At 59.9% G+C, this 14,613-nt stretch overlaps 1 protein-coding gene across 4 annotated transcripts in view; it reads right to left on the minus strand.

The window, feature by feature from the left end:
- Nucleotides 1–406: 406 nt before the first annotated feature.
- TAFA5 (TAFA chemokine like family member 5) overlaps nt 407–14,613 on the minus strand; it is a 151,940-nt gene continuing 137,733 nt past the window's right edge. For all 4 annotated transcript variants that reach the window (XM_035696160.2, XM_025456152.3, XM_025456136.3 and 1 more), the window contains one exon: nt 407–2,403. In XM_035696160.2, coding sequence (XP_035552053.1) covers nt 2,395–2,403 — 9 coding nt within the window. In that variant the 3' untranslated portion in view covers nt 407–2,394. The remainder of the gene's footprint in view (nt 2,404–14,613) is intronic.

Here is a 14,613-nt window from a genome sequence, read left to right on the forward strand (position 1 = left end):
GGGCCGAGTTCCGTAAAGAGCAGCTGGACAGACAGACGTGGCTCCCTCCATCCATGTGTGGCCCGAGGACCCGGGTGGCAGAAACAGTCTGACGCCAAAACCACTGTTTGCAGATCTGAACGGGCTTCCCCGGAGAGGGGCTCCTCCCGACGTGGGTCTCCTTCGGGGTCCTGCTTCTCCGTGTCCAGGCCCCGGCCTCTGCGTGGGGCGGGAGCGGGCGCCCACCCACAGGGCGACCGACAGAGGCCCCCAAGCAGCGCCGTCCACGCACCAGGCCCCGGAAGACCCAGCCGGGCCCCAGGCCCAGGAAGGGGGTCCCGTGGCCACGTGCGCTCTGAGCCACCCCGCCAGCCGCACCTGCTACGCCCCCTCCCAGGACACCCCAGCCCGTGAACAAAAGCCATGCTTACCAAAGGATTTTTTCTTTATTTTCATAATTTAGCTGAATCAACACAAAATTGAATACTGTAAAACAAGGAGGAAAAAATAAAAAAAACGCTGTAACATCTTAATCCTCCAGTGTCTGCCTCTGAAGGAGCCCACGCTCGCCGTGGGAGGACGCGGGCTCGGGGAGGCAGCCGCGACCCTCCTGCGGCCCCGGCACCTGGCCGCGTCGCTCCCTCGGGGACGCTCAGCCCTCTGAACCTGCGGTGACCGAGAGGTGAATTAAATACTCATGGACATCGAAACGGGTCTTAAATAAATGGGTCTTCTCTCCTATCTTTAGTCTATGGGTTGCTGGGACGGCTTCTATATACTTAATATTATTATTTTTTTTACTTTTTCTTTCCTTTTTTTTTTTTTTATTTAGTAGCATAGAACTAGCAGAGTGCGCCTGTTAATTGGACTGTCAGGTAGTATAGTTCAGCACAAACTCAGGAGAATGAGGGGCCCTGGCGGACGACGGCCCGGGGTCGGAGACGCAGGAGTGTCCCTCGCGCGTCGGCCCGGCGGCCCCGTGCCATGGGGAGGGCAGGAGGCTGGGGCGCCTGCCATTCTCCGCGCGCCCTGGCCCGTCCCCGGCGACTCGGCCGCCGGCCGTGAGGACGGAGAGGCAGCGGGGCGGGCGGGCTTCAGCCCCAAGAGGAGGTCGGCGGCAGCGCCCGCGGATGGGCCCGTGGGAGGGAGTCACACAGAGGGACACGGGATCTGTCGGGAGAGGCGTGACCGACACCTGCCCCCTGGGCCTCCCCGCGGCCGGGCTGGACAGGGAGCAGCGCCTGGGCCCACGGTCGGCCGCGCACGACGGCCACCTCCCCGTGGCGTCAGGCGCGTCCTCGGCTGCTGTCCCCGGAGTCCGGCCCTCGGCGCCTGCCCCGCAGCCCTTCAGAGACGCCGGCGCTCCCGCCCGCCGCGCGGGCCGGGCAGGGCGACCACATTAATTGTTAAATAGGATTTTTTTTCTACAAATATACAACATATAAAAACTGTTAAATATATAACTTTAGGCTTTGCAAAATACATTTAATGATCTCTTTCAAACAAGTGTTACTTTAGGTTTCTTTAATTTGCTTTCTGGAGCTAAATGGTGCGTCGTTGCAGACAGCAGTCACGGGAGACCCAACATGCTCGCGGCGAATACTGGATTATCCCACTATCAGAAATGAGCTGTAGAGAGGCATGTGTAACTGGTTAAAACAGAAAGTGATTTTAGTCGGTCAAGTCCATCTAAGTACAGCGGGGCCGGCCGCGTGTGGCGGTCCGCGTTCCCGGCGAGGGGCGCTCGCCCGCGGGGCCGGCCTGGGGGCATCGCCGGCCGGGCCTGGGGTGCTGCCGCGGGTCCGCCCCGGCTGGGCCCCTCTCAGCACGCCCCGCAGCGTCCGTGGGGGGCACGTGTCTGCCGGGGGCCGCCCTCCGCGCCCTGCCGGGGCCGCCGGCGGATCTCGGCCCCCGTGTCCCCCAGTCGAACCCACGGACTCTGACGGTGAGGGCGAGTCCAAGTTAAAATAGATTTTGCTCTTTGGTCTATCGAGTATGCTGAAAGGGTACGAAAATAAAAGTGATTCGGACAGTCTGGGGCACAAGGCGAGGCCGCTTCGGGGCCCAAGGGCCAGTCCTCCCGCGGGCCCGGCGCCGACGGCCGCTCCCGGGCTGGGCCGCTGCGGCCGCCGCCTCGTCCTCCTCGCCAAGGCCCGGGAGGGCGGCTGAGGCCGGGCTCCCACGGACGCCCTCGGGGCCCCCGCGCGTGTCCCGGGCCGGACTCCTCGCAGCGGCGGACGCGCTCAGCTCAGGACGACGCCAGGGAGGCGGGCTGTCCTTGACGGGCTACACGGAAACAGGGTGGGCGGGTGGTGGAGAACAGGTGGCGTCCACAGCGGACGGAGGACCGTGGTCGAGGTGCGGACGCGCCGGGGAGCCAAGGCCACTCCCGGGGCCCCTGGGGGGCGGCGTCTGTCAGGAGACCTGAGGAAAGAGACAAGAGAGCGTCAGCCCCGCAGACCCCGCAGTCCCCACGGGCACTGGACGAGCCCGGGATGCACCCACCGGCCACGCACATCACAGGCCAGTCCTGTTCCTCCCCGGACCCAGGCAGGCACACCTGGCTCCCCCCGACCTGGGCACAACCGGGGGGTCCTGCCCTGAGCGCCGCGGGCTCAGCGAATCAGCCACTGTCCTCCACCCCACACTGGGCAGGGTTTGGCTCTGAGGCCCACCCTCCCGCTGCCCCAACAGCCTCTTGCTCTGCACCATGTACACAGCAGGGGCCGCATAACTGCAGGATGACAAGTGAGGGGAGTGTGTGAGCCACACACTATGGAGCCCACGGGAGGCCACGGCGGTGGGGTGGCATGTGCGCCCCTGGTGACCGGGCCCCTGCCCCCCGGAGCCCCGGGAACCCGTCAGACCAAGCACACGAGCTCGCGGCCACGGAGCACGCATGGGGGTCCCAAGCTGCTGCTCTGGGTGGGAATAACACGACCCTGAAAACCACGAAGGAAGAAAAGCGGGGTGTGGTTTGCACAGAGCAGCACACCCCACACCACAGGCCCCGACCCAGGTCCCCACCAGGCTCCTGTCACCCCCCAGGGTGACCCCAGTCCGAGGCAGGGATCCCGGGGTCCTGGTGAGTTTTAGGATCCCTGGGCTCGGGTCAGGGGCTCAGGGGCTGCTGGGCATTCTCCACACGGGGCCCCCCAGTCGGGGGAGAGGAGGGTGTCACGCTCCCCCCCACCACGTGGCAGAGATGGGACACAGCATGGGCGGGCCTGTCCTTGGCAGGTGGGGGAGGCCCCTCAGCAACCCCAGGTCAGCGTCCTTTGTCTGCACCCTGGCACCTCCCACCCCCGGCTGGCCCCATCCGCACCCCAGCCCTCCTGAGCACCCCGGCCCTGTCCCACCTGCCTGCGCTCTCACTACACTGCCCCCAAACTCCGCCCGCACCGCAGATCCCCATCCTCTTGCACTGGCCGCTCCGCGGCCTTCCCTCCACTTCTCGGTCCCACCAGGCTGGGCGCTAGGCGTCCTCGGTCACCTGGCCTCTCCCCGCAGGCCCCCTGGCAGAGCGGCCCCCCTAACGGCTGCCCCAGAGCTGTTCACAGGGCAGGGGTGGTGGGGACGCCGTCCTCAGGCCGGGCCCGGGGCCAGTCCTGTCCACGCCTCACTCATCTTTCCTGTCCCTGGACACCTGGGTCCCCCAAGCTGCCCCAGGCGCAGGAGGCTTCTCGCAGGGACAACTGGGTTGCACCCATCCCCCGCAGCCCCTCGGCAGCACAGCACAGGACAGCCAGCCCACTGCCCCCAGGGCACCCTCGGGTCCCCATCCCCCGGGTCAGATCCAACCTGCCCAACCCCAGGCCCCAGCCTGCCCTGACAGGGGCCCTGCCTGCCGCCCCGTCCTCCCCGTGAGGCCCCCCGACCCCGGGGTCTGGCCCGGCTCACGGCCTCCCCAGCACGCCCGTCTTGGACGCTGAGGACGGCTGTCACCCGTGGCTCCTTCATGGCTTTAGGCAACATGGTCCTGCCTACGTTCTTGCTGTTTCTCAGGGCCACGGGGTCCCCTTGCTTGTAATGTCGTGGTCTGGGTTCTCTTGGGCGTCTCACCGCCGAGCAGGGGCCGCGGCAATGTTCATGGCGAGTGACGGCGCCGGACTCATGCCTTGGCCCCCGTGTCACCCTGGCCTTCCTCTGGAACCGTGTTTTCTCTGGCTCAGAGCGGCCCCCTCGAGACTCAATGACGGGCACTGTTTCCACGTGGTCGGCGTGGCGGGGGCCGCACCACAGCCCGAGAGACGCCCAGACTCTGTGGGCCCGAGGAGGAGCCCGTCACTGTCCCCAGCGACACCGGTGCCTCCCAGGGCTCCACCGCGGGGGCCGCTGTCCCGGGACCCGGGCGACCCTGGCACCTGGAGCCTCCGTGACGATGCAGCATCTCCTCCTGCTTTTGCTCGCCGCGCCCACGGCCCCCACGAGGCTAGGAGGGGGACCCCAAGAGCCGCAGCGACCCCGTCTTGCAGAGCTGCGGTGACAGGGTCCCGGCGCTGGACGCAGGTCCTCAGAGGTGCTGGGAGGAACCAGCAGAGCCTCTGGCCCCGGGGACGCTCAGCCGGAGGCCTGTCTCAGGGCCTGTGTGGCCATCAGCGTGCCACGGAACCTGGGGGAGCAGATGGGTCATGGGCTGGGCCGGCTGCCCTGGCCCCCGGCCCCCTTCCTCAGAAATGCTGGCCTATGGCCCAGCCTGGGGACCCCGGGGGGCCCTCCTGCCGTCCTGGCTGCCATGCTCCTGGGGCCACACTGCTGAGCCCCCACCCGCTCAGGGAGCAGCACAGCCCATGACCCCCCGGCTCGGAGGGGAGAGTCCCCCGTGAAGCTCCCTGCCTCCTGAGAGCTCGCCCAGGCTGGGGGACCCTCTTCACCTGGACCCCGGACATGGCCCCTGGGTCAGCAGGTGGGTCTCTCCGGCCAGGCCCTGGCCCCCGGCGGGTGGTTTGTGTGCCCTGTTGGCCCCCAGAGGGTCCTCACGACACCTGACACCCGTCTGCCCGCCCCGGGCATCCCCGCAGCCCCACCCCAGGAAGCGTGTGTTCCCCACGGTGACGGGCAGGTACTCGGACACGACAAGCATCGTTCAGAAAACAGAACTTCCCAGCCCCTGTGGGTCCTACGGCGCCTTCTCTGTTCCTCATTAAAGGCTCGCGTGTGATGTCCAGTGGGGCCGAGTGTTCCGGGTGAAGGAGCACGCCGTCCTGGATCGGGAGCCCCGCACAAAAGGTCCTAATAAACAGCAGGCATGAGACACAGAGGCGGCGGCCCCCGGTGCCGACAGGCTCAGGACGACAAGCGCCGTTGCCATGGAGAAGGTAAAGGCACAGCCAGGGAAGAAGCTTCTGGAAGGGCGGCGCGTCGTCCCACCCGTGCCCCGCCATCCAGTTTCCCTGAAGCTTCACAGCCAGGCCCAGGCCCTGTGTCCTCCCCAAACCCACAGGGAAGCTGCAACTTGTTTCTTTATTTAAAAACAAACAAACAGGGGATCCCCGGGTGGCTCAGTGGTTGGGTGTCTGCCTTCGGCTCAGGGCGTGACCCTGGGTCCTGGCATCGAGTCCCGCATCGGGCTCCTCGCAGGGAGCCTGCATCTCCCTCTGCCTGTGTCTCTGCCTCTCTCTGTGTCTCTCATGAATAAATAAATAAAATCTTTAAAAAAAATAATAAACCAAACAAACCAACCAAACAGCACACCGAGGCTGGGGCGGCGCCTTCTGGTCACACAGCCAGCTCACGGCCTCAGAGAAGCCCCCGGCCACCCCCCCCCCCACACCCTCTCTTCCAACTCCAAGCAACACAGGTGCGTCCGGGCCGGGAGGACGCAGCCCCTGCCAGGCCGGCAGCACTGGGGACCCCGCACAGGACGTTGGTGTGCCGGGCGCTCTGTGCACGTGCACGTGGACAACCCCTCCCCGGGTGGAGGGTGACCGTCTACTGTGCCCCCGGGGGTATTTACCCAAGGCCTCGGCAGGGAGGAGGCCATGGGGGCCTCTCTGCCCTGCGGCCTGACTAACCTGGTCCCCCAGCAGCCTGAGAGCCACATCTGTCCCCTCCTCCGCTGTCCCCTGGGAAACAGCGCCCTGCCCTCTCCGGCCGCCCCAGGGACCCTCAGGGGCACAGAGGAAGCCCCTCATCACCCGAGGTCCCAGGCCAGGCCCCTCCTCTGTGAAATGTCCCCCGACCCGGGCAGCCAGCCACGAGGACCCCCGACACACAGCAGCCCGCGGGCTCTGGGGAATCAGTCCCGGGCTGTGGCCGCTGGTCGGAGCCGGCCAGGCCTCCCCTGAGGGCCTCCGTGGGCCCAAGGCCGTCTGGGGCGTCCAGGGCCCGGTGCACAGGGCAGCCAGGATGGGGCACCTGTCCCTGGCTCCTGGTGTGCCATGGGATCATGGGTCACCCCCTTGTGACCGCAGTCCGCGGCTGGCGCTGGCGTGTGTCGTCCCCCCTGAAGCTTGGGACAGGCCTGCGAGCAGCCCCTCGTCTACAAGGCCTGTACGCTGCCACCTGTCCCGGGGTCTGAGCGGACAGGCGGGTGACTGGCATCTCACCATGCAGGTCAGGGTCGAGCACGAGGTGGGAGGGCTGCCCACAGCCCCCGGGGGGAGCCCGGTGCGTCTCCAAGTCAGCATCTCTGGTGCTAATCAGACTCCCACTCGCGACGCAGACGCGGCCATCCCAGTGCAGGCGCAGAGGCAGGTCCCCGCGGGCTGACTCAGCACTCGCCTGCCTGGGCACGGACGGCGGCGGAAGCATGTGGGGCGTGCAGGGCGGTGTGCACGCACATGCCGTGCGTGAGGGCGCCCGGAGGACAGGCAAGCAAGCACACAGACCGTGGACGGAGCTGCCACGAGCCCCTCGGCCACAGCCGCCTTAATGTGCGTCCCTGTTAGTCATTCTGAGCATCGGCGTCACCTCTGGGGCAACTGACCTGCTGCGGACATCTGAGCTGTGTCGCCCTGGTGGCCCCCGCCCTCGCCCCCGTCCCCTCCACTCTGGCCGCCGACACCCAGCACCTGGACACAGCAGCGTCCGGTGGGGCAAGTGGCCAGCTGCTCTAGCCTGGGCCTCGGGGTTGCGCAGCCCTTTTGTGCCACGAGGCAGGGAGCCCCCTCCCGCCCTGCTCGAACGTCCCAGGCAGGTCTACACCCACAGGAGGGTCCCCGCGGAGGCCTCCCCCTTGGCTCCCTGCAGGGCACGGCCTGGGAACCGCCTCGTGCCCTGATCCCATCACTGGCAGGATCTGGGGTTTTACGAAGTGTCCGGGCCTTTCCTGCTTGTGTGGCCCTGGGAAAAGGGCTGTTTCTTTCTTTTTTTTTTTTTTAAAGGGCTGTTTCTACCTCCACTAAATGGGAATCTGAAAAGGGGTCGACCACATCTCCCCTCCACACGGGAGCAGAGAACGTGAGGATGGAGGCCGGTGTGCACACGTTCCCTGCGCGACACGCCCGGGGCGGCCAGGCTGCCCTCTTGGCTCCTGTGGGTCCGCGGGGCCCCCCAAGGAAATAACAGGAGGCTGGTCTCTCAGGTCCCAAACAGAGGGACTTCACCAGGGGCACAGCCCACCCAGGACGCCTGTTTTCACTGGAGAAGCTGGAGAAGTCCCGCTGTCAGGCGGCCGCTCCCCGCGGCCTGAGCCCCCCCGGCCTGCAGGCGCAGCTCACCGGCCACCAGGGTGCGGGCAGCCAGCAGCACAGCCTCGGGTCATGGGCTCGCGGGACGCTGCGGGGGCCGCGGAGGAAGACGGCTCTGAAGATCCAGAAGGACCCTGCTCCAGTTTCATAAGGAGCTTCAAGTTCCTATCCTACTTCTTAAAAACAGAAAGCTGAGCTCAGGGATGATGTCAGTGCAAGGAAGCCCGTGAGGACGCCACCTGTGGGGCCTGCGCGTATGAGGACAGGCCCTGGAGGTGACGCAGGGCGCTGGGAGTGGCCCCCGCCGGGCGCTGCAGGGAGCTGGGTCTGCCCAGAGCTGCAGGAGAGACCCTGCCCGGCCCTCACCCAGTGAGCACCTGTGACCTCAGTCCCGGGCTTCCGACCTCAGAGCCGGGATAGGGCCACCCCGAGTCGTGCTAGCTGCTGCTTGCAGTGATGCATTATGTGGCACAGAAAACCGGGGACACCCTATGTGGAAAACTCGGCTCGTAAAATTGCATTTTACGTTTTAAATAAAAACAATGCATAAATAAATAAATTAATTAATAAATAAATTAATTAATTTTTTAAAAAAAGCAATGTGTTTAGGAGACGTGGGTGGCGCGCGGTCCAGGGCCACCCCCTGAGCCTTGCTGCACCTGCTGGAGGACTCCGTTGCAGACGGCGTCCCAGGCCAGACCCCTCGTGCGTCTCCAAGGTGACACCACCCCTCCCCTGCCACACAGGGTCCTGCACACGCCACCTCTGCTGGAGGAGGAAACCCCCACTCGGCATCCAGCTGGCAGGTGAAGACCGTCCACCCTGAGCCAGGCCCCCAGACCCCAGGCTGCATCTGCCCTGCTGGTGGGTCAGACAGGCAGGTCCCAGGACTCGTCCCTCAGATGCTGATTCGGGGGGGGGGGTTCCTGGGAGGCTGGGGCCCCCACAGCCTCCTGCCAGGTGTGGCCCGGCTCCTCCAGGGAAGCATCCCTGCTGGGTGAGGACCCCAGGCTGACACTGACCCTGAGTCCCCTCGGGGCTGCTACAGAGTCTGCTCAGCCCCGCCCATGGTCCCCCCGGGAGGACGGGACCCCCCTCCCTGCCGCGCCGGCACCTCCAGCTCGCTGCCTGCAGGACTGACCGGCCTTCCGCCTCCCCTAAGTCTCGTGTGTGTTTGCACGAGCCCAACTCGCCACGCAGTTTTTCCAAAGGGAGTGTCGACCACTGGGGACAGGCTTTGCGGACTGGATTCCTGTCCTCTTTGTCCCCAAGGCAGCGCCGGCTTTGAAGTCCGTCCCTCGCCTGCGCTAATCCGGGGCCACTGCCCCTGCGAGCCCCGCACGGCAGCCCGGCCGGCAGCAGACCCGAGGCCCGCGTTCACGGGCGGAGGGATCAAGGGGATGCAGAGATAACAGGGCGGGCGGGTGGCGCTCTTCAAAGACGACACCAGAAACGTTGGGCTGCCACCTTGCTATCCACCGTCCGCAGCGCTGAGGGTGGCCCCGTGTGCTCGGGGAGCTCAGGATCCAACCCCTTCCCCAGTCTCCCTCTGGGGGAAAGCAGCCCCGCACGGTGGGGAGGTCACCTCGGAGCTGGACCAGGCACTGCCCGCAGTGCGTGGAGCCCTGCCAGGCTGCTGCCCGCCCGCAGCCTCGCTGCCCCACGATCACACTGTCAGGGTGGAGGCCGTGCCTCCGTGCAGCGAGCTCCACGGCCAGCGTGGAGCCCCCCACCCCCATGAGCACCTCCCGTGGGTGTCCACCGCCGCTCCCCGACGGGCACCTCTCTTCCAACAGTTGTTGGCCGTTCCCATCCGGGGCTGTGGGCTCCCTGTCCTCGTAGGCTCTACTCCTCTGCACCTGCAAGCTGTCCCTCCGCCACATGGACTAGAGCCAGCCGGGCAGCTCACCTGCCTCTGCTTCTGTGAAAGTGGGTTTGGGACACGGAAGTGAGTCTGGGCTGCCCTTTGAAAGCCGGCCCAGCGTGGGCCCTCGGTGTCCGGCCGACCGCGGGACAGGACTTGGTGCCTCTGTGGCTCCACATCCCTGTCTGTACCATGTGGATGACGATAGTCTGTAGCTCACGGGCGCCTGGGCCTGAACAGGTGGATTTACGCACCTGCTCAGAACAGCATCTGAGCACGCGTGGTTAGCAACAAGCGTGCCTGTGGTTTTTCTGGATTTTCCAGGCTGGATTTACAACCCGAACCCAGAGATTCCCTGGCGTTTTCTCCAGCGGCCCCTGCTGTTTGTGGCGCCACCGTCCTGTCTGCAGGAAAATCCATGGAAGGTGGTGGTAGTAAGGCTCCAGGTCCAGTTACCCCCAGATATGAAGCCTGTTACCACCACTTCTGCCCTGGTCCTTGCAGTTCGCCGCACCCCACAGTCCACTCCCCCCAACGGGGGCCACATGGTCCCCTCTGTGGAGCAGAACATAACAGGAGGAGGACCAACACTCTCAGGTTGTAAGTGCGTGTGTGGGACGGGGACAAGCCCTGTCCCTGTCTCAAGGACAAGAGGGGTTGGTCCCCAGAGGGGTGCAGCCCGGGGCTCAGCTGCTCACAAGCGTCACCTGCTCACCCGGTGGGATGCGGACATCGGGGTGGCTTCTGTCCCAAAGCCCTCCTATGCTGCGGCGGGCCCACACTCCCAGATAAGACGCAGAATCACTCGTAATGTTCCCAAGATGTCGCCGGGGACCAGAATGAAACTGTATTAAATCTAAAAATCAAATTTGAAAGGACAGACAACGAACGGCACAGGGTTTGGGCACCCCCCGACTTTACCCTGGTACGCGTGTGACAGCTTTGTTTACTGATTCAAATCGCTTTAAATTTCTCCTGGAAAGACGCTGCCATTATCTTTATACAGGTGACCAAGCTTTTCTTACCCAAGTTATTTCATACGTTTCCTGCTGGGTTTCAGCAGAGACCCCTCCTCCCTCTCATTTACTCAGGTTTGTTTTATTTACGCATCTTCATAAACCATTACGCTTCTGAAACGTATCTGCCCGGAGGTAAGAGCACAGCTGACTTCGTCGGGCCTCTCCCGTGGACACAAGGCTGTGTTCCAATAAAACTTTATTTATAAACATAGGTAAGGGGGCCGGATCTGGCCAACAGGCCACAGTTTGAGGACCTCTGATCTAGACCGCGACGTGTGTCTACGAAGACGTACGGCGGGATGAATGCCAAGTGGAGAGCCTTCTGTATTCACAATTGGTCCAATTTAATAAACTCTTTAATTAGTTTTCAAGGCACTTCAGCTGCTCCTACAGAATTCTGGAAGCACCTGTGCACCTCATCTGTAATAATGATTGTATTTTCTCATATCAAATAATTATGTGATTGCATTTGCCAGATCTTCCAAAAGGTCACCCTGGGAATGTCTGCAGGCCCGTGCACGCAGCCTGCCTTGGTCCCGATGTGAACAGGACAGGGGGCCGGCTATAAGGGCAATGCTGGCTTTCATTTCAGACGGACGTGGTGCCTGTCTGGTGCCTTTTTCAGCACCTACTGAATCAGAGCACATTTTTATCCGGTCATCCTTTGGGGTTGGTCACCTTTCCTGATTCTAAAATGTAAAAATGAAAAAAAAATTTTTTTTAAAATGTAAAAATGTATTTTAATCTCATATAAATCTATGGTGTGGTAGCCTTCTGCCTTGTTTTCAAGGGCTGCAGAACTCCCTGCACCATTACCTTGTGCAGGGATGCATCGCAGATGTGGCCACAACCCCAAGGCCATATGCGGTTTCCCGGGGGCCTCAAGGGCACTTGGCTGAACGAGCCCAAGGCTGGCACACTGCCGGACCCAGTCACAGGCTCGAGGTCCTTGTGGAACACGCTGGCTCCATGTGCACTCTTCGGGGACCCTCCAGCGTCAGGGTTCCACCAGGTCTCACAATGAACCAGGCAACTTTCCAGTACTTGGGGAAAGGGTACCTGCAGATCAATGGGTTCGAGAACGTGTCTCCTAAACCAGCTCTGTCTGGGATTTCTACTGGGGGACGTTCCCATCTTTCCACTCCTGAGATAGGTTGGTAATTTTCACCCCAGAAAGTCACTTTTATTTTATTTTACTTTTATTTTTTATTTTATTTTTTAAGAAAATCACATTTAATGACAGCCTGCAGATTCAGTGATCAATACGCTGGCCGAGTATGCACTCCTGAATAATCTGAGACCCCAATACAGGCTGGGTTTCCTCCTTCCTATCAGATATACTTTCTAACAAGAAAATCTGCACATGACAGAGCTCAGAGCGTGTGTTTATGTTCTTGCCAGATATACAGTGAATGATCGTGTCCACGTCTTTCTTTTAAAAGTTCACTATTGAGGCGCCTGGGTGGCTCAGATGGTTGAGCGTCTGACTCTTGATTTCAGCTCAGGTCATGGTCTCAAGGTCGTGGGATGCAGCCCTGTGTCGGGCTCCGCTGAAGGCAGATGGTGAACCACGGAGCCCCCCGGGTGTCCCTCCATTCTTCCTGATTTAAAACTAAAGTTATTCAAAGGCACAAGAATACCCAAGTCCATTTCTCACCGTGCCTGCAAACACACCGTGTGTCATCCTCACAACATTCAGAATGCGATCCAACGACTACGACGCGTGGACTTTATCGTCGGGGACGCGTTGGCTCCACTCGGACAGCGTTACCGCTCTAGCCCCTTCGATCCTAAGGCAGCCCCTAGGAGGCGAGGAGCAGCATCCTGCCCATTTCACAGATGTGGACACTGAGGCACGAGAGCCAGGGGACGGGAGCTCCACCAGCAGCATGACTTCAGACCCTGTGCACGGCTGCACAAGTGTGACTACACACCTTCCTTCCCCTTTCTGTCCCTATTTGACCAAAACATTGCAGGATGGTGCTGGCTGCTACGGTCATTATTAATTTCTTTTTTTTTGCTACATCTTTAATATAATGTAAAATGACTGGAAAAGAAGGTTGCCACATTTCTCTTCTACGGAAGTTCAATCCATGACTTGGGTTATGGATTCTTCTGCACAGATTTCATGAATGTCGAGAAATTAGAAGCACCCTGTTCGAATGTTATGATGTTCAATATGTCGGTGCCAATTCAGTGCTGGTACTTTTATTATTCAGAAGATTTACATCCTGGTTCTTTAAATCGTTGTCATTGTTGGTTTTTACTTGACCTTTACGCAGATTTAGGGGTTGTTTGAATTTCCAACTAAACACTGTGTTCCCAATCATTTTGTTAATCTGCAATTGAGCTTGCTTCATATGAACTCACACCAACCTGTGCACAAAGGTTTCCGTGACACTTGCAATACTCTGAACAGTAACCTATCGATAGGTGCCAGTAATCGCATGCACTTGTATGATCTCACGTGGAGCATCTCCACGTATCTTGCCTGTATCAATATATAACCTGGGACACCTGGGCGGCTCAGCGGTTGAGTGTCTGCCTTTGGCCCAGGTCGTGACCCTGGGGTCCTGGGATCGAGTCCCACATCGGGCTCCCCACAGAGAGCCTGCTTCTCCCTCTGCCTGTGTCTCTGCCTCTTTCTCTGGGTCTCTCATGAATAAATAAATAAAATCTTAAGAAAATACATATATACATGACCTGTTGTTCTGGTTTAATCATTTTACCTACCGATTTCCTTTTCCTGTCCTTGGCCTGGCATATCTTGATTCATTTTTTGCTTTAAAACTTGGTTTGCAGAAATGTACTTAGAAGGCAATGTATATTTGACTATCTTAAAAACCTGATTTAAATAGTCTTTGCCTTTTAGGAGGGGAGATTAACCTATTTACGTTTATTGTCACCGCTGGCATGCAAGTTCCATCAGGGGCAGCGGATCCCATTCTGATTTCTGATCATGTGCCTCCTGTGGTTCATTTCTTCACGCACACACACCATGTGGTTTCACCTGCTTTCTCCTCTGCCATGATTTGAAGAAATCATGTTCTTATTTGCATTAGGGGTGGCCTTCCTGTTAATCAAATGCACTTTTAATGATTAAGCCATTTCTCTAATGACTTAAGTCATTATGGCTCCTTCTACTCCACAAACAGACATTAAGTGGCTCTTCTCTTTACTTGGCAGCTGCTCCCCACCCTCAGCTTTTATTAATTTAGCCGGAGGTTACAAATCAGTTTACTGTTACACAGACGTTGTTTTTCCACAATATACACAGTAGATTACACAATACACTGTGGATTCTGTGTTCACTGTCGTAGCCACAGTCACGGGAATGATTCAATCAAGCTCCGTGTGTTTGTTGGTATCAAGAGTCACCATGATTCTTCTTGTCTGTGACCTTCTCCATCGTCAGCTCCTGATTTTTAATTCTTTGATTGGCTTGAGATGAGCTTTCATTTCATTTCAGGAAGGGGGTACACTTTCTAAATCCTTGCAAATTGGGCACCTGGGGTGGGGGGCTAAGTGGTTGAGCATCTGCCTTCAGCTCAGGGCGTGACCCCGGGGTCCTGGGATCGAGTCCCACGTTGGGCTCCCTGCATGGAGCCTGCTTCTCCCTCTGCCTGTGTCTCTGCATCTCTCTGTGTGTGTCTCTCATGAATAAATAAATAAAATCTTAAAAAAAACCCTAATAAATGCAAATTTAAAATCGTCTGTAGTCTCTGGGTGTGAAAAACAACCAGAAGTAGGATTGAATTTGTAAGTGAACGTATTTTTCGGTCGAATCCCTGGCTGTGGTCCTTCCTTTCCATCTGGTGCAGGGGGTGGCTGGTCCATGCCTTCGGAGGGTCTGTGGGTTCCTGTCCTCTCGTCTGAGTCTCATTTCCCTGAGTTAGCCTGGATTTTAGGAGGCAGCTTTCTCTCCTTCCTTCAAATCAAACACACCCGTGGGGTGTGCGGGTCGTGATGGTGTGGTCTTGTTAACTGGGGGTTTCCTTCCTGGTCCTATTTCCGTCCTGATGTGATCATCCCTCCTCTCCTGCTCATGGTGGCTTCACCTCCAGAGCACCCACTCTCTCAGCTTAGGCATCTGCCCTCCGTCCTCCACACCTGCCGACTT

Source organism: Canis lupus, chromosome 10, assembly GCF_003254725.2.
Source record: "Canis lupus dingo isolate Sandy chromosome 10, ASM325472v2, whole genome shotgun sequence".
Classification (NCBI taxonomy): Eukaryota; Metazoa; Chordata; class Mammalia; order Carnivora; family Canidae; genus Canis; species Canis lupus.